The sequence below is a fragment of the Tuber melanosporum genome (genome assembly GCF_000151645.1).
Source record: "Tuber melanosporum whole genome shotgun sequence assembly, scaffold_5, strain Mel28".
NCBI classification, from domain to species: domain Eukaryota; kingdom Fungi; phylum Ascomycota; class Pezizomycetes; order Pezizales; family Tuberaceae; genus Tuber; species Tuber melanosporum.
Window position 1 is genome coordinate 551,324 of NW_003299095.1, and position 19,383 is coordinate 570,706.

General features: G+C 47.7%; 5 protein-coding genes; 2 read left to right on the plus strand and 3 right to left on the minus strand.

Annotated features, from left to right (window-relative positions):
• Nucleotides 1–44: 44 nt before the first annotated feature.
• Nucleotides 45–486, minus strand: GSTUM_00008746001 (uncharacterized protein; the record flags this gene model as incomplete). Its single annotated transcript, XM_002840247.1, has 3 exons — nt 45–166; nt 213–304; nt 368–486. The coding sequence occupies 3 exons, from the start codon at nt 484–486 to the stop codon at nt 45–47; spliced, it is 333 nt and encodes a 110-aa protein (XP_002840293.1).
• Nucleotides 487–754: 268 nt separating this feature from the next.
• Nucleotides 755–5,950, plus strand: GSTUM_00008747001 (uncharacterized protein). XM_002840248.2 has 7 exons: nt 755–3,202; nt 3,254–3,352; nt 3,536–3,729; nt 3,774–4,094; nt 4,159–4,416; nt 4,540–4,922; nt 4,980–5,950. The coding sequence occupies exons 1-7, from the start codon at nt 1,213–1,215 to the stop codon at nt 5,197–5,199; spliced, it is 3,465 nt and encodes a 1,154-aa protein (XP_002840294.1). The 5' UTR covers nt 755–1,212; the 3' UTR covers nt 5,200–5,950.
• Nucleotides 5,951–8,975: 3,025 nt separating this feature from the next.
• On the minus strand, nt 8,976–10,549 carry GSTUM_00008749001 (uncharacterized protein; the record flags this gene model as incomplete). XM_002840249.2 has 4 exons in its annotated part: nt 10,231–10,549; nt 9,775–10,055; nt 9,602–9,719; nt 8,976–9,534 (listed from the first exon to the last, which is right to left on the minus strand). Exons 1-4 carry the CDS (start codon nt 10,278–10,280, stop codon nt 8,976–8,978), a joined length of 1,008 nt encoding a protein of 335 aa, XP_002840295.1. The 5' UTR covers nt 10,281–10,549.
• A 1,002-nt stretch (nt 10,550–11,551) lies between these two features.
• On the minus strand, nt 11,552–14,049 carry GSTUM_00008750001 (uncharacterized protein; the record flags this gene model as incomplete). XM_002840250.2 has 2 exons in its annotated part: nt 11,552–12,911; nt 13,008–14,049. The coding sequence occupies 2 exons, from the start codon at nt 14,047–14,049 to the stop codon at nt 12,817–12,819; spliced, it is 1,137 nt and encodes a 378-aa protein (XP_002840296.1). The 3' UTR covers nt 11,552–12,816.
• A 4,056-nt stretch (nt 14,050–18,105) lies between these two features.
• GSTUM_00008751001 (uncharacterized protein) lies at nt 18,106–19,050 on the plus strand (the record flags this gene model as incomplete). XM_002840251.2 has 1 exon in its annotated part: nt 18,106–19,050. One exon carries the CDS (start codon nt 18,106–18,108, stop codon nt 18,373–18,375), a length of 270 nt encoding a protein of 89 aa, XP_002840297.1. The 3' UTR covers nt 18,376–19,050.
• Nucleotides 19,051–19,383: the final 333 nt, after the last annotated feature.

Sequence of the window (19,383 nt, forward strand, 5' to 3'; positions counted from 1 at the left end):
CAATAGACTATATTATTATATCCATTGGCCTCTCTACCGGCACCCTATTGTGATTTCTTCGCTTCCCCCTGCTCCTTAGTATCCTCCGCCATAGCCACTAGGACATATGTGATCAGGACAACGTTCGCAACAACCGCTGCCGTAGCCCCAGCAAACGTGGTGTTTCCTGCACAGGTTAATAGGGTTTTGGAGGGTTCGCGTGCGAGACGTACCACTGAAGACGGTGTTCACCGTCAAGAAGTAGGAACCCAGAGGAGCGACAACCATTGCTAGAGTAAATAGTAGAAGCTTCGCAATGACAGATCTGTGCTCAGTCAGCCACGTTTGCTTCTTCCTCTTCCTCTCGGCCGCGAGATGGAGAGCTCACCCGGGGACAGCGGGACCTTTGGTGTCATTCTTGGGGCTGACAACAGGAACAATGGCAGCGGTTTCCTCCTCCTTCTCGGTTATCTTCTCCTCCCCCTTCGAGGTTCGTCTGGTAGCCATTGTTTCCAGATGGTGATGTATGTGATTGAATTGAATTGACAAAGAACAATGTGAAAATGTTTATCGCCGATACTGTAGCTGTACTCGAGTATTTGAATGGTGACTTGGGTTATGATGGGAAGCTGTCGAATAAAGATTGACACTGCTTGTATGGACTAGACCAGATTAGGGAGTAAATTGCAGCAAGGATTTCTTATGGTCTTGGCGGAGGTCGCGTCCAGAGGTTCACTCGTTGCGCCTGTTGCGCCTGGTGTCTTGCTGACGGTCTTGGTCCTTATCCTCTACCTCCTGCTTCCTGCTGGCGTTGTCGTCGAAATCCAGGCGCGACTTCCTCACAACCCAAACCTTCTCAAAGAGATCTCGAGATATTCATTGGATATTGGGGTTTCGAGGTCACGATACACAGCTACGGGACCGCCTTTTGTTTGCCTTTCTATCAATAACCCTTAATTACAGACCTATCCCATCCATCAATCCACCCACTCACCACCGTCCTGGCCAGGAGTGAAAAGTTCAGAAATCAAGAAATCGTTATCCTTTCCCTATCAACCTCTCCCACCCCCATCCACGGCATCCGCACTTTGGGCAAACACCATATTCAACTTTAACCGTTTTCTTTTCTTTAATACTGGTGCGTTCGGTTTCCCTTCTCACGTTGTCCAAGAAACCGGAGTCGCCCTAAATTGGATTTCCGCCTCTAACATCAAGAAGAGGAGGAGGAGGAGGATGTATTCCATCCCAAACGATACTACAACTACTGCTCCTAACGAGCTGCCTATTCCTGAAGAGGCTACTTTGCCCGCAATCACAATTACCCCCACAAAACGTGGGAGGCTATTCCCCTTCGGCCCCGGGAGTGACTTCAGCCCAAAGCGTCGCAAGATAGATGGGCTTGACGCCGAGACCTTAGCCACTGACCAGGGTGAGTGCGAGACTGCCTCTAGTGAAGTTGCTACTCTCCCGTTGAATTCTTCCTACTTTGACAAGCGGAAGAACGGTGCGACGGCAACTACTCCTCCACCATCTGCGCTCTTGGTCACCTCCTCGCCCATCACGCAGCCTACACAGCTGCTGGATCCCAACAGGACTCCCAAGGCAGCTCCTCCTGTTATTCAAGTTGCGGCATCGTCGTCGCCCTTTCGGGAGGAGCTTATTTCGCCAGTTAGGGCGAAGTTGTTCACCAAGGCGGAACCAACTACTGCCGCTCTTCGACCAGATGGCTCAGTTAGACCTTTCGACTTTTACCCTTCAAAGCCCAACGGAGCAAGGAATGTTGATTTGACCGATAATGGACTTCACTATGTTGGTGGATCCTCAGATGAGGGATCAGACCATGATATAAAGCCAACATTTGTGGGGAGTGCACTGGCCAACAAAGCTATACCTTCTGTCGGTGCCATGCGTGGCCGCCGAGATAACGCTAAAGCATCCGAAGGGCCTACGCCTACTAGAGTTGAGGAGTCTCCCGTTACAATACGCAATCTTCAAAGGTTCGCTTACAACCCGTTGGCTAAGCCTCAAAGCGTGCATATCCCTTTTCAGGGCCGACTTGACTCTGTTAGGAGGCCAACGACGAAATATTCCTCTGGAACCGCTACCATTGCAGGCTCGCGCCCCCGCAACCAAACAAATGGTTATTCAGGGATTGACATCAAAGTTTCCGAGATCGAGAACAAGGAGTACCAAAACCATGTTAGGCGCATGACAATCGTGCTTCCTTTAAAACCCATTCGAGTGCTTTTAAACGCCCTTATAGAGAAGAAGGGAAATTATGATGATGCAATGGCTATGCTCATCGAGGACGATGAGGATACCATTGATCTTACCGGATCCGGTGATGAAAAATCTGCTGGCAAGGTCACTCAAATGAAGACATCAAATCGTGCTGCCGCTGCCCCGAGAGGGACCATTAGAGACAAGTGGTCGTCCACACAGGCACAGGCCGAGGTGGTCGCCTTACCGGAACCTGCGCCTAAACCGAGAAGACGGCTCGTTAAGGGCTCTTCGAGAGAGGTATCATCCTCACCGCCCGCGCCTGCCCACTATGATGACGACACCGACTCGGCCGCACAATCCGATGACAACTCGGACGAGGAACGAGCTCTCGAGGACAAGGTTTTAAAGTACGTTAATACATGTACCTTAAAAGAGCTTTCCGACATATCGTGTACCGCTGCGGAAACTGTCAAGGTTGTCATCTCCCAACGACCTTTCCGCTCCCTCGACGAGGTCCGCGCTGTCACAAGTGATGTCGCTCCAGTGAAAGGTAAAAAGTCTAGAGGAGCACGCACTCGCGCTATTGGAGATAAGATCATCGACATTTGCTTGGAGACTTGGAGGGGGTATGATGCTGTGGACTCTCTCATCGCGAAAGTTGAAGAACTTGGGAAGCCTGTCGCAGAGAGCATCAAGAAATGGGGTGTCGATATATTCGGTGCCGCCGGATCTAGTGGCGAGCTTGAGATTCTAGATGTCAACCCTGATCCTGGAGCTGCGCCGTTGAAGGATTCTGCCATTGGCACACCCACTGATTCCTTGGACGATGGTGATGAAATAAAGGGCACCAGGAGAGAGAACCAAATTGGCAACTTCTTCAAGCAGCAGCCCAAGAACATGGCGGAAGGTGTCATCCTTAAGGATTACCAGGTTGTTGGTGTTAATTGGTTGAACCTTTTGTATGAGAAGAAACTCAGCTGTATCCTAGCTGATGAGATGGGTATGTTTTCCCCGATGGATGTTACAAGTATAATCTGTTTACACTTGCTAGGCCTTGGAAAGACTTGCCAGGTTATCGCGTTTCTTGCGAGATTGCTAGAGGGTGGAATTAAAGGTCCCCATTTAGTGGTTGTTCCTTCTTCCACTTTGGGTAAGTTTAGCCCTACGTTCAAGCATTATCGGTACTTGTTCCAGGTCAGAAATACCCGAAAGCAGGCGGGGCATATTTTATATTCGCACCCAGATACGCACGGATCCATCTTTCTTTATACCTGTTTTTGGGTACTTTCGGCCTGGGACAAGCAGTGGCAGCGACTAATAATTATTCACATAGAGAATTGGCTTCGCGAGTTCAAGAGATTCTGTCCGGCATTAGTTGTAGAACCTTACTACGGATCCCTTAAGGAACGAGCCGAGATGCGTATTTCTCTATGCAAGCGGAAAGATTGGAATGTCTTGGTTACCACATACCAGCTAGCTACTGGCGATAGGATAGACAAGAGGTTCCTTAAGGATCAGTCCTTTAATGTAAGCCCCTACCCCACTGAAATACAGTATGCTGACATTCCAAGGTTTGTGTCTACGACGAGGGGCATCTCCTTAAAAATAGTTCATCTAATCGTTACGACGCGCTCATGAGACTGCCAGCTGTTTTCCGGCTATTGCTAACTGGAACACCGCTTCAGAATAACTTGCAAGAACTTGCCTCTCTTCTAGCATTCATCCTCCCGGAGGTTTTCAATGAGAAGCGTGAAGATCTAGCAAGTATATTCAAGTACAAGGCCAAAACCACAGACAACGAGGAGTCGAACAGCGCTCTATTATCTATACAGAGGATTAAGCGCGCCCGTGCGATGATGACACCATTTGTGCTGCGAAGGAAGAAGCAACAGGTTTGTTTATTCTTGATATGCTATTTTCACTTTTGGTTACCAATTACGCTAATTATTTATACAGGTTCTCAAACACCTGCCAGGGAAGACGAGCCGCGTCGAATACTGTGTCATGAACAAAGCCCAAGAAGCCATTTACAAAGATTACCTCGACCTAGCAGCAGAAGCAATCGCGGCACGGGCCGCCGGTCAAAAGGCCTCCAAATCCAACGCCAACGTGATGATGCAGCTTCGTCAGGCCGCCATCCACCCGCTGTTGTTTCGAAAGCACTATACAGATGCAAAGATTCTCCAGATGAGCCACGCAATCCTCGGAGAGGACGTCTACTCGGACTGCAACCAGCAATTTGTTTTCGAAGACATGGAAGTCATGAACGACCTGGAGCTCAACAAACTCTGCATAAAGAATCCAAAGACAATGGGGAAATACACCTTGAAACGGAAGGAATGGATGGCGTCCGGCAAGGTTGAGGCGTTGTCAAAGTTACTTATAGAGATGCGCGAGAAGGGTGACCGGGTCTTGATTTTCAGCCAGTTCACCCAAGTCCTTGATCTATTGGAACTTGTGATGACGACTCATGGATTCGGATTCCTTAGGATTGACGGATCGACGCCGGTTGATATGAGACAGGACATGATCGATCAATACCATGAGGAGGAGGATATCATGACATTTTTGCTCAGCACCAAAGCCGGTGGATTCGGCATTAACCTTGCCTGTGCGAATAAGGTTATCATATTCGATAGCAGTTTCAACCCGCATGATGATGCGCAGGCTTCGGATCGGGCGCATCGTGTGGGTCAGACTAGAGAAGTTGAGGTTATTAGGTACTTTCTCTCTTTCCACCCTTTTACTAATCACTCGGTCACTAACGGTGCGCATAGACTGGTCACCAAAGGCACCATCGAAGAGCAAATCCTTGCGCTGGCGAATACCAAACTCGCCCTCGACCAGTCCATATCTGAGGACGACAGCGCAATTGAAGGAAAGGCTCAGGAGATTGTTGCCAAGATGTTGCTCAAGGCTGAAGAGGAAAGGGAGAAGGGGGTTGGGGAGGGTGAAGAAAAGGCTAGTGATGGCAAGGAGAAGGGTGGCGAGGAGTAACCCGCCATAGTCTGACTAAGCTCTTACGTTTCTCTCCTTCTCCCTTTTGGTGTTTCCTCACCTTTATTGATGGCTGCGATTTTGTTTGATTTATTGCTTTTCGTTTCATGTTCATTTTGCTTCACATTACTTGGACCTACCCCATCAACCACCCCTCCCATTAAGTCTACGCATTAGAAAGGCAAGAACCGCCGCGGTCCAGACTCCTTTGCCTAGCTCCCTTTATCTCTCGCCACCCTTTTGCTTCGCTTTCCTTTACTCTGCGATTGCTGAGTATGTACTTCACTTTCATAGCTGCCTATCTAGAGACTCTCTCTCTTTTTCTTTTTTTCAATCAGGTCCCCAGATTTGAGTTTTAGATTTCTTTTTCTCCTACCTTTACTTCAACGAAAGGTGAAGCGAATACACAATGCGGTGGGTAATCGAGAGAGGGGTGGAATGTATAACAGTCTGGTTCGTTGGTGTATTTCGTTTACTTTCAATTCCTGTTTACGCTTTTTTCATTTTCGTTTGCACGTATAGTAGATTAGAATAAAAAGGGGGGGATCTTTTCTTTTCTTCTGCTTGTTGGTTTAGTGTGGTTTAGTTAGCTGTGTTGCTCCGTTGAGAATGGGATTATAAGGGGTGCTTGAGGGGGAGGGGGAGATGTAAGCTATGATAGATTGGCCAATTAGGGAAACGGCAAAGGTAGAGAGAGCGAGAGAGAGAAGGGGTGATATGAGAATTTTTTTCGCTCTTATCAAATTAAATTTAATTTCCTTGAAATATTCGATGGGTGAGTAGGTGAGTGAGATATTGTGATCTACAAGGCTTTGAATGACGAGGGGTTGGAGATATCACTGCGTGTGTGAAGTCCCCATCGAGGATGACTCCATGTCAGAGAAGCATCTCCTCGGGCGAGGACCACCAACGTGCAACTCTCAAGCCGGTATGATACTAGCTCGAGTAATGAAAGCACAACACAAAACTCCAGCACTCGGCGACGGCTGGAACGGAACAACACGCAAAGGCTGCGAATTCGGATAACCCCTGACAAAATCGTGTCAGCCGCTCACCACCTCACAGCCCAGCATTCCCCGATTTCCCCGGTGTATGATAACCACGAAAAATCACCCGGTTATCACATCATACCCTATAAAGCCGTTCTCAAAGTGATAGGATATAGCCCGACCGCGTAGCGCACGTAGCTACCGATTCCGGTGCAGGTCGCGATCAGGATGAGCAAGCTCGGAATCGGAATGGGAATGGGAATGGGAATGGCAACTCGAGTTATGATACTACGAATATACTGTACGACACGCGGGGCGCACACCCCACCTCGCTGGACAAATCTCGGAAATATCATAACTTACTACAAAATTGGGAAAAATAGTTGACATTACGAGTACTGTACTGTACCGTGTCTAGGACTTTAACGATAAAAATAAAATAAAAATAAACAGTTATAGTACCGTTTTCCACCAGGGCTGATATCAAAGATAACATGATAGTTTATCATACCACCGCAACCTTTGTTCGGAACAAGTCACCAATTTGAGAAGGACCCTTACCCGGTATGATAGGAATGTGCGAGTATGGAAATGAGGGGGTATATAAACACGATGTGCAACGCAAAAAGAAGAAAAGAAAAAAAGAAGAAAAAAACGTCAGTTTAGAAAACAAGTTCTTGATTTACTACGGTGGTACGGTACGTACGAGGTTGCGGAAGCGATCGGCGTGTTAAAATTGACGAATTAAAAAACATCTCTTTCGGTGACTCATCCAGATGTTCCTTCCACAAACCGATCGTTGACGGGTTGCATCGATAAATGGTTGCATAATCATTACCACTGCTGGAACCACTAACTTACGAGTAAATTTAGGCTGCGGTACTACCAGTAGACCCCTGTTGCCAAAAACCAGCAATGTTAAAACCATGCCACCACCCCGCAAGGAATCAACAACGCGTCTCGACAAGTGAATATAAAAATTAGGAAAAAATAGTAATTAAAATAATAAAAACTCAATTGAATTCAATTCAACACCCCTCTAACCGGTACCAGTATAAAACTAAGCTAATAATACAGTAAAATACAGTATGCACAACCATTTACAACAATCCCCATCCTGAGGGCACAAAAGAAAGGCTCTAAAAAGCCGGTGACCTTCAGCCCAATGCAGCCAGTCCACCTCACCAGGCGGACATGTAAAGTGAGAAACGCAAGGAAATGACTAATGAGGGAATTGGTGGAATGAACAAAGGGGGTATAAAAATAGTGTTTTTACAAGTAGAGAAAAAAGGAAACGTGTTCTAAACCATGGCAACACCGGTACTTCCGAACCCGTTAGCACCTCTAACCGTTTCCTCGAGCTCATCGACCTCGACGACTTCCGGGGTTGCGATCTAGATATGAATTAGCTCTAATTACAAGATCAGTGGGGAGAAGGGGAAAAGAAAAAGAAAGATACCCTCTCGAGAATCAACTGCGCGACACGGTCGCCCTCCTTGACAACAAAGTCTACATCGGAGTGGTTGAAGAGGAGGACCTTGACTTGACCTCGGTACTATCCCCGCAATCAGATTACCGCTCGAAATGTGGAATGAATGAAGGGGGGGGGTATATATACATCAGCATCAATCACCCCGGCACCAACGTCGATACAGTTCTTGGAAGCAAGGCCACTTCTGGGCGCGATTCTCCCATCTACCAAACAAACAATTAGTGACCCATTTCCACCCAGGTGAAGAAGGGGACACACAAGTCCCAACCGGAATCATCATCTGAATATCAGTGTCGATGAGAGCCTTTCCACGGGCAATAATTGCAGTGTCGTGCGCACTATTCACTCACCCATCAGCCTTCCCTCCCCACAAACCGTAGGACAATAAACACACCTGTACAAGTCATACCCGGCCGCAAGCGCAGACCCCCTCTTCGGAATCCTAGCCTTGGAAGAAAGCCTCCTGATACGAAGATTTGCGTTTGACTTCTCCCCCGGTGACAAAGGAGTAAGGATCTTTTTTGCTGCGATGGTAGGGGTGGAAACAGCAACAGGGTCAGCAGTCTTCTGCTTCTTCGGGGACTGAGGAAGGTCTTCGGTCGACGGGCGTTTCAGGACGCGTGGGGATGCGCTGATGGCTGAAGTAGTGGCAGCAGCGGCGGTGGTAGTGGCAGTAATAATAGTGTCTGGGAGGGGACCGTCAATGACAGGAGCCTTTGCGATGACGGGAGTAGCCATAGGAGCGGGGACAGGTTCTTCCTGAGTCATGGTGATAATTTAATTTCTTTAAATTTTTAAAGAATGTTTGTGGTATTGGTTGGTGCGGTTGAATATTTTACTCTGGTGCCTGGGTGCGGTGGTTGCAAAGAGGAAACAGAAAGACGCGACCGCAGAATTTATTGGGAGGGCGTTGGCGCGTCGCATCAACCCGCCATCTTGCTCAGAAACTAGTGCGTCAGTTTTGGGTAAGGCAAGGTCAGGTAACGACAAAAACCCCAACATCACGTAAAAGCAATTACGAGCATATCCCCTTTAAAACCACCCCCTCCGGTACTCGAGTACACAACGCGTAAAGTGGTCTAAAGAGTTATAGTAAATTAAAGTACCGGTACGGTAGAATACATCGTCTATCATACCATACACAACAAAGTACAGTACTCGTACAGGAACCATCTATCAGTCGATAATACCAGAACTATCTTAAAATTAATATCTACCGTATGCGTCGAGAGGACAAGGAATCAAAAGAAAAAGAAAAGATGTGCTAAGGTCACTTCCCATTTCCCCCAAGGCACTCACTTCAGGACAACTGCCTCATACCCAATCTGCGGATCCTTCAACTCGCTTTGGCACTGCACGAGCCGTAACTCTGAGGCCTTTGTAAGCCTAACATATTCCTCACTCCCAACCTCAACCTCCTCCTTCACCTTCTTCCCCAGAACTCTATCACGAGCCAATTGAGTCTGGACAAGTACCAAGTGCATACTTCCCAAAACCCTCCCGATAGCCTTGCACAGCGGTAATTCCAAGGGCCCGACCGCGTCATCGCACCTCCAACTCTGCGCAGCCTCCAAACCACCCTTCTCTGCTTCCTCGCGGAACCTAGCCAGTGTAAGTGCAGCAAACATGTCCCCGGTGCCGGAGAAGAAACCGTCGATGATCTCGACGTTGAACATGAACTTCCGCGGGACGCCTGATGAAGTCGCGGAGGAGCCGGCGCAGAGCATCTTCTTGTCACCGTTGGTGAAGGTCACTGAAGTGATAATCACGTGCGGGACGTTGTAGATTCTGTGGAGCTCGGAGATGGCGCGGGAGAGGGAGGTGAGTGAGTCGACTTTTACGCCGGATAGCAGCCTGCTGGACGTTAATATTCCACGAACCGAGGAAAGGAGGAAAAGAAGCAGGAAAAGGAATGCCTTACTCGGCCTCGAATTGATTTGGAACAATCAAGTCTGCCACCCTTACCAGTGACTTGTAAACCGGCAGTACCCCCTCGCTAACATAGAGCCGGTCCTGATCCCCCATGACGGGATCGAGCACTATTCCATCCATCAGTTCCTCCTCCTTCTCCCCCACACATGGGAAGATACATACGCCAAAAGCAACCCCCCTCCCTCCCCTTCATATCCCCCGCAATCCTCCCCACCACTTCGACACACTCCTCACTGGGTATGTAGCCCGTGAGCAGCATGCCAAAGTCATCCAACCCACAGCCCTTGAGTCCATCATACAAGTCAGATATCTGCCCGGCGGTGGTCCGAAATCCCTTCAACCGGCGGTACCCAGCATGGTTCGAGAATTGCACCGTGTTGAGGGAAGCGACATCCAGGCCCATCAACTGGAGAACAAAGGTGGTCACCGAATTACCGACGTATCTGAGAATGACATCGTCAGTTTACTGCCCATCGTGAGAGTGGTTGTGGTGGTGATGATGATGTCCGCCAGCTAACTCACCCCGAAACGACCTAAACAAAACAAAACAAAACAAAAACCTCCATCAGCTCCCAGAAGCGAAGAACCAAGGGAGGAGGAGAGAAAAAAAGAAAGAACCCCACACATACATGACTAGCAATCGTCAAAACCTTCCTATCCTCCATCATGACCACCTCTTCTTCTCCAAAGATCACCGCTCCAAAAACCCTCAATAGCAGCAATCACCCTGTCTGTTGAAGCTGACAGACACAACTGCACGACTCAGAGAAGAAAAACCGTTACAGCGCTTTCCCACCTCCAGCACTGCACCGTACCCAAGAGTACGGGTGCGGGGTAGTAAGCAGGCTTAAAAATAAAATGAAAAAGTGGTCTGATGCTGGAGGAGAGGGAAAAAAAAAAAAAGGCCAAGTTTCTCGCTAATCGTGTACGATATCATACCCTAGAAGAGAAGGGAAGAAATGGGGAGGAAAAGAAGAAGAAAAGAAAAAAAGCCACAAACGGATAGATATCGCATCGTATCGCCCGGCGGGCCGGGTACGGTAGGTTAAGTAAGTAGGTAAGCAGAATGTCGCCACTCGTGCCGGGCGGTGGCACGATAAGTACCGGCACAGTACTCGTACTCGAGTATGTGAGTGAGCGACTGTGTCGGGGAGGTGATCTACAGGGTCCTGCAAGTTTATTTCTTTTATTCCACTCCAACCTATCCCGATCAGTTAACCCAACCGGCCAAGGCACTAAGGAAGGCAGTAAGGAAGGAAACCCATCGTGAACCTCCCCCCCATTACCAAAAAATCCCATTGCAGGATGTCCATAACCTGCCCCACCGGCGCCGGTTCAGCCTCGTGAGATTCTTAATAGTAGTACGACACGATACTACTTACCCCACCATCCCCAGGGAGAATGGCCCCGACCGCCCAAGCCCCGCACCGAACAATCGCGGGCAGGTAGGCAAGCAAGCGGGCATAACTGAGTGATATGATACCCCAACCACCCCTTTCGGGGATAAAAACCAAGCCCCGCCCTCCCGGCATAGATGCATCATATTCATAGCCACTGAGGCTGGTGCATACTTGGATGCTTACTCCCCTGTGGCCGTACAGTGGGGATCGAGGCGGGAGCTGCAGGCGTATTTGCTTGGCGGGTAAAAGCAATGACGGCGGGTCTTCTTTCAAATTATATCATGTTGTTGAAAGTCCCTTTCTTTTTTTATTTCACCGCCCGATTCGATGGCATGGTGGAAGTCTCCGTGTGCTCGAGTACGATACGCTATCTTGCCCTACTATTCTCGACCGCTATGATGGATAATGGACTAGTCTTTTTTTTCTTTTTTTCAAGATTTTGAAATACTTGCATCGTAGCTTGGATGGATGGAGCCCTTTCACTTCCCTTCCCTGAATTCCAGTCCTATTTATTTCACTTTTTTCCTTTTTTCCCCAACTTTGTGGGTGATGGGCTCATTCCATTCCTTCTGCCTCTCCCGAGAGGGGGGAGAAAAGTGATAGCACTGCACAACTCGTATTACAAGACTTGTATGGCTAAAGTCCCTCATGGAGGGAGAAGAGCTGGGAAAGAAAAAAAAAAACCCTTCTGCATTCTGCTATCATACCAGTAGTGCTCGTGGACTAACTTACGGTATCATACCGTACTGGTAAAATGCGGTAACATCCATCCATTCATCCATCCTCCTCCTCTAATCAAATTACAAAATTGGGTATGGTATGATATGTAAATAAGTGGAAAGAAAGAGAAGAAAAATAAAATAAAGACAGGCAAGCAGGCAGACAGAAGAAATCAATCAGTCATTCCGATCATTATAATCATCCTTGTATCACGACAGGGTTTTTCTTTTTTCCTTTTTCCCTTTCACTATCAGGGTCCGCAAGTTACTGTAAAGAAGCACGATAAAAGAAAAGAAACTAGTATACATACCGGTAATAATTCACAGCCCGCTTTCGCGATTCCATTTTTCCTACCCAAGAACAAACCCTATGCTGTAGACCATCCTTTCCTGGATAGACTTAGCAGAACGGAAAAACAAGAATGAAGTGAAATGGAAAAGAAAAGAAAAGTGCACATCCAAAAAGCAAACTCGATCAAAAGGCAAGACGGAAAAAGGGAATAACAAGATTTAATGAGCAGATGAGGAAGGGGAAAAAAAAATGAAATAATGACCAGACACCCAAAACCCGGTAACGACAGAGCTAATGCACTCCCAAACCAACCGGAACGAGAAACCCTAGAAGGCACAAAGTGTACATGCAAATATAAAATAAAAGTAAATAATGATGAGCACGCTCCCAGAAGAAAGATAAAGAGGTCAACCGTGAATGAAAATCATACACACGCACACCAGGCGCCAACAACCCGAAACAGGCTCCTGTCACTTGATGTAAAAAAGCAAACACGAGCGAAATAAAGGAATCCTTAAGGGGTAATCAAGCAACAAAGTGTGAAAACCCAAATCTGCCAATACATCTATCGTATCGCCACCTACGGAGGCCCGAGGTGATTTTTCTGTAGCAATTTTCTCCTCCCATGGTCGGAAAGAAAGGGTGATAAAAAAAAATGAAAAACCGATCATGGAACCGAAACCCAATCAGCAGAAACTATAAAAAAATGTAGAAAACACTCCCAGTATAAGCCGTGATCCGACTTTTTCCCGAATTCTTTCGTAGGAAGGAAAAATCGAATGAGATGACTCAATCACGGGTTTTTGGAGCTATGAACTTTCTTGTGTCGTCTAAGGTTTGATACGACGGAAAATTTCCGGCCACAGCCATCGACCTCGCAGCCGAATGCTAAAAAGACCGTTGTCAGCTTTGTAATCCTTGTGAAAAGGGGAAAAAGAAAATATATATATATATATATATACGATGGGAAATCGGGGCGCTTACGCTTTTCTCCAGTGTGGCTATAGGTGTGGGTTTGTAGTGAACTGGGTCTAGTAAACCTCTTCTCACAAACCTTGCATTTGTGCTTCTTCTGTGTGCTCGATGTGATCTTGGAGCTAAAGGTAGTCATGAGTGCGCCCTGGACGGGCACAGTATGCATGCCAGGACCCGGTCGTGGGAGAGTGGAGCGTGAAGCTTCTGGTGTGAAGCCATTAGAGTCAGAGTAGTCTGTTGCAGAAGAGTCTACAGATCCGCCACCGTAATATCCGTTATACGATCCGGTCGACGAGATGGATGAATTGGTTGAATGGCTAGGATAAAAGTCGTGAGAACCATCGGTCCGTCCTCCAGGTCGGCGCGGTGCCTGGCTCATGGCAACCATCCCACGAGCAGAGTCGAGTGTATCTGAAAACTGATGGTGATCCGTGCTTCGAGGCGGTTGAGCCAACGGCCTGCTGCTTGAGGTCCATTCCATCAACGAGTTTTGCCGCTGTCGTGGCGGCTCTACGGGTGAACCCAAAAACATAGTATTAGACATGGCCGGTTGTGACATACGTCGATCGTTGTTGTTCAATGGATACGATGTTCTGCTGTGGTGGGTGGGGAAGTCTATTGTAGGTGCAAAGGAATTCACACCGCTGTACGAAGTAACAGCTGTGGGCGAGGGTGCCGAGGAACCGGACATGCTTATGTCTCCTCCGAAGGGGGAGTTGGCGCTGAAGCTCAAAATATCGCCCTTCATGAAGTCGTTTTGGTGTGGGAGAAGATTAGGAGAAGACATGTTCCGACTAGGGTTAGATGTGGGAATGCCGGCAGTCGTTGGAATGGCTTGATAGGAAGCGGAAACACTGCTGCTGCGCAGGTCCGGTTTTACTAACGAACCCAGGCCACCAGCGTCAGGGATGGAAGATGGAATTAGGTGGGTTTGGGGAGGGGCGGATGTCCAAGGGTTTGTGAATTGCACTGATCCTAAACTCGGAGGCTGGAAGCCGCTAAAGGCACCATGGTGCAGAGAATGGTGTCGTTGTCTGTTATCAAGAGCCATTGCAAGTGCGTATCGAACGGAATGTGGGTAGCTAGGAAGAGACGAAAAGGATTGGCGAAAGGTAGCAGCTGAGTTACTCCTGATAGTCTCCAACGACAATCAGATGTATAGATGAGGGGTAAAGATTGGATTGCGCAAAAGACCCCAACGATGTTCAAGATCATCCAACAGCAGAGCGCAGTAGAGCGTAGCAGGTGAATGAGTGAGGAGGAAGGCCGATCAGATTGTGATTGCGCAGCAGGATGGGCAGGTGAACGACGGGGAAGACAGTGTCTTATGACAGAGGAAGTTCGAGGTGTCAGTCGATGGGTGGTGGATAGATATATTAAGACGAAGAGTCGCACGGTAGCGGATATCGGATGTGCACCGGGGGTAAAATGTACTCTGGTAGCTATCGTGTGTAAGCCCGGTTGAACGTTGGGAGAGGAGTAGAGTGTAGCAAGAAGAGCAGGAGGAGTAGCACGGTACCTTCGAAGAGAAGTTTCCTACTCCAGTCCAAAGGATATTCGGCGGATCGTCCAAAAAGATTGACGAGGGGAAGAAGAGGCAGAGATGAGGGACGATCACAACGCAGTTGTCAACGTTTGGTTTGGACAAAAAAAATCTTTCCTTTTTTTTTCCCCTTTTCTCTTCGGTGTGGAACAGAGAAAGATATCGCCTCTCAGGATAAAAAAAAAAACAGTAAATATATATATATATTCCTGCTTCTTCCTTTTTTTTCTTCTTTTCTTTTCTGAATTTATTCCCTTTAAACGGGGAGGCTGCCTGCGTGCTTATGCGCCCATGTAAGTTAGAAGAGAGGCAAGTATCATACCAAGAGAGAACTTAAAGTATGGTAGCCGAGCAACAAGAGAAAGAAAGAAATCAGTACTCGAGTGCAGCAAGAAGAGGGCAGCCAAGCAAACTACCGCAGGAGTAGCAGATACTGTAGAGTAGGGTACAACGCCAGCGAACGGTTGCCCTTCCCCCTCCCACCTCTGGAGCAGGGATTGAGGGGAGGGTGGTGGAGGGGGGTGATGGGTGGATGGTGGAGTGAGTGAGTGGAACGTAGGGGAGGGATGGGGAGTGATGCCTGTTGCTGTGCTCGAGTAGTGTGTGGGATGCCTGTGCTCTTTGGCCGGGAACCGAGAAGGGGCAAGCGCGTTAGACTGGAGCAACGGACAGGAGGCAGTTTCCGGCTTGCCCTCAGCAAGCATTTCTCGGAGCTCAAGAGGGCAGGCAAAAGGGAAAGAAAAGAGAGAGAAAAATAATTGAAAAAACGAGCCCCGTCCGTGACGGACACGCGGTGAGAGCAATACTGGGATATGTGTACGGTAAAACAACAAAAATGCCGGTAATGTAGAACAGAGCAAACAAAAACACGATGTAAAAAGTGGGAGAAACAAGCAAAGCAAGGCAGAGCAATGAAGTACCGTAGAATTCAAAAGCATAACAAAGCAATGGCAACGAAGGAAATCATCAAGGCCACAAATAGCAAACATTCCTACTCGAGTAGAGTGTAGGTATGAAATTTGGAAAGCATTTTTGAAAGGGGTAAACACGAGCACAAACAGGGAATTTACCTAGTTAATTTTAAACTGGTCCAATCATTGGGGGCTGCGACGCAAGGAGACACCGCCGAAATTTCGCTCTCGGCACCTATCTGTTTCCTGACAAGGACAAGAGGGAAAGAAGAGAACGGAGGAAGAAGAAAGACCGAGAAAGAGAGTCGCCGTTCAAGATACGGTTTCCGAACTGTATTATTATTATTATTATGGTAGACGCCGGTATCTTGGTGTGATACCGTACTTGTTAGTTCTCCCTGAGAAGCTTTCCTTCAATATTGGAACCGTGCTGTAAGGTCAAGGATGTTGTTTGATACCGGAGATGTTAACCCTTCTAATGATACGGTACCCGATACCGCAGCTGATGACAGATTTTAGATGCTGAATGTGCCCGTGCCGATGGACAGATGGAACGACGATGCCCCATAGGATTGGAAGCCGCTTCTCTGAAATGCTGAAACGATGGACACTCTTGGGCAAGGTTCATACGTCCGCCAAAGACGATCTCTTGAGAAAGATTGACAAGAGAAGAGAGGGACAGGAGGGGAATTTGAAAATAGAAAACCCTGAGGATCTCCTTCCTCCACTCTTCTCGATTTTCCAAGTCTTGATTTTTTTTCCTTCCTCCCTTCTTACAACTTTTCCCGTTGAACGAACCCTAACAATGAACACTCACCGAGACTCTGCCGAAAGACAACATTTATGACCTTGCCGACCCTATCATAGTCCCCCTCACTCACATTGCATTACCCCATCATCCATCATCCCTCCTTCTACCCTACCTGCCATACCTACTATAATTTACCAGTACTCGAAGCAAGTTTTGAGCATTTGCGACAAAGGAGACAGGTCAGACGCGTGATGCAATCACAGTATTGGTATGGAAGTGTTTGGGGCGACCGAAGATTTCCTCATCTCCAAGTTTTTGGCCAGTTCTTTGCCCAGCATCTGTGCTAATTTTGGTCAAACCAAGCATGCGGCATCCAAGTGAAGGGTGAGAGGGCGGAGGTTGACAGGGCTGCAAATGACGATGGGTGCGACAGGCACTATCTCAGAAGCAGGGGGTCCCCCGAGGGTGTGAGACCCTATGACGACGCGGGCGGGATGGAGGATCAATAAATGCGGGCGCAGTGAAAGGGTGGAGCCGACTGCAAGCCCCCGGCAGGCTAGCCGCTCTGTGCGAGTGCTAACGCCAAGGCCGCCAAGGGGCTGCATACATTTTCTTCATTCCTTCATTCCCCTTCAATTATTTTTCCCATTCGCACACACACACCACATTCAGACATTTCATTCATTCACAATATCACCTATAAAATTATTCCCAGCGCACACACTCTCTCCCACCTCACACACACGCTCACTTATTTTCTCGCCCACACGCCCACACCACCACCGCGTTGATTGTACTGTAACCACAGAAAGAACACCGCCGCCGCTTTTTCAGTCCGCAACCGCTTGCTCCTAGCTCATATCACAAGTACTCATGGTACCGGTACGCAACATATCACCCACTGTTGACCGTGGACGCAACTTTTGCGCTATTACCGTCCCAATCGCCTATGACAAGCCCCGTAATTTTATTAGATATCAACACTGCATGAAGCCCCCCCTCACACACCCACACACCCACCCACCACCCATCAACAATCCTCGACGGAGCCCCATCTTGATAGCAGTAATGGATGAAGAGTGAAAGGATCGGGCGAAAAAAAAAATGAAAAAAATGAAAAATGAAAACAGTGGAGAAGTTGAAAGGTAACAAAATATCGCAAATCTTATGCGTGAGTTTTGGGAGGGCAAAAAGCTTTCTTTGCCACCGATCAAATCGTCATTCGCAGAACATGACATCATGTCAACAAGGTTTATCCCAGGACCGGCACTTTTCCCGAAAGCCTTCCCTCTCTACAGTACTCGAGTAAATTCCATAATAATGATAATAATTATAACATTATTGTCGACCAACCAATACCACCCGGAGAGGTGTTCTTGGCATTTAACTTTTCAGATTTGTTATGAATGAATCCGTATTGGTCCTCGAATATTGCTAAAAAGAGTACCCCGGTGAGCCTAACTTCGCCATTGTCGATCCTTCCTTTTTGTCCTGCCTAGTCTAAAAAAGTCAATAGAACTGTTGCCTATTCTTTGCCCTGCGTCGGGCCTCATGCCTGTTCGAGAGCTTCGAGAATCCGTGTTGAAACGGACTTGAAACACTTCTCACGTCATAGCGCATCAGGGTAGGCCGTGCTTTTCTCACCTATTATTATTATATTTTCCACCCTTCGCCGCCTTTCCCCCTTTTCCCTCTTTTCTCCCATTCCTTCTTCCCCCTTCTCCCAGACGCATTGCTATTCCGCTGGATGCGAACCTAGTCTGCCAGAAGGAGACTGCAAACCACAAAAGGTTTTTGCTTCCTCTTTTCAACAACACTTTTGTGCAACCAGGAGGAAAGGAAGAGTTCTAGTAGAAGCGTCCTGGTTCGCCCTTTCGAATTACCGGTATTCTGATAGGCCGGATGAAAAAATGGATCCCAGATTCCCTGAATAGAAACCAATATCCACAAACCGCAAAAGAAATATTCGGTTCGGATCAAGCCCCGTTTGAACGAAAACAAGTTAATTACCGATGGCGCTATTCCATGTTTCTGTCGACCGCAGCTTTCCAATCTAACCCTACCGGATACTTGACACCATATGCCCCCCCCCTCTTGGACCTCCACTCCGCATCTCCACACCCGCCCTCCCCTTCCACCGCTCCCCTTCTCCACTCCCTCCTAGTTAGCTAAACCTGACGGTAGGGGATACCGGTACTCGTACTAGTACAGTACGAATACCTTCTTTCTTTTTTTCTCCCCTTTACCAAACCATAAGCTCAGACTCACTCATACCGTTCAGCTCACGGACAACTATCGTTTTTGACATGACATGCCCGAGCGTAGGGGGCGCGCATGTTTATGAAAAAAGGCATATTCCGAAATCTAACATCATATCCGATGTTTTACGATTCCTTGCATCCGTGAATAAAATAAAAAGAGACCTTTGCAGAAGGGAGTGCCGTAAGCGTACCGCACCGTACCTATGACAGAGATAGAGGATGTCGAGGATGCGAGGTCACCCAAAAAAATTTTGGGTTGTGATGCGAAGATCATTATATATAAAGAGCATAGCGTCAGGGTCCTTCTATTTCCCGTTAGGATCGAGGCTGTTGGAAGAAGGCTCTGATTTGTGGTGTATCTGTCCGTTTTGGAAATTAATGAGAGATAAAGCTACGGAACAAGGACCCTTTACAGAATTATGATACCGGTATTCTAGCCCATTATCTCTTTTTTTTTCCTTTTTTTTTTTTTTGTGTGTGTGTGTTTTTTTTTCTTTTTCTTTTTTCTTTCTGAGAAGAGACAGGATTTAGGAGGTTGTCACGGTTGTCTTCCTTATTTTTGAATCCACTTTTTTATTTACTTTTTAGTGGTGGGGATGGATGGATGTCAATGGTGCGGAGCAAAAGACCGCTGCCTAATGACTAAGACAACTCAGGGCTCCGGAACTGGATCGCGGGTGATGTCTTGGGGAGTGGATGGCTTTTTGTGGCGTCCCCCCCCATCTTTTTAACCTTTTTTCTTGTTTTCAGAAAAAGGTAGGGGGCGCTTTTCCCGGCGCGGCAGACCATTCTTAAGCCTTTTCAGCGGAATACCCGGTGAAATCCACTATCTCCGTCAGCCCAGGATAGGTTTAGGTTGACAAGTTAACTTTTAATATTATATATTCGGTACTAAGTTAACAGAATTGCGAAATACCAG

Bases quoted from the DNA above. Each gene is read 5' to 3' on its own strand.
- GSTUM_00008747001 (XM_002840248.2), top strand. From the start codon at position 1,213: ATGTATTCCATCCCAAACGATACTACAACTACTGCTCCTAACGAGCTG. The intron at 3,203-3,253 runs GTATGTTTTCCC...TACACTTGCTAG, and splicing joins TATCCTAGCTGATGAGATGG to GCCTTGGAAAGACTTGCCAG. The intron at 3,730-3,773 runs GTAAGCCCCTAC...TGACATTCCAAG, and splicing joins TTAAGGATCAGTCCTTTAAT to GTTTGTGTCTACGACGAGGG.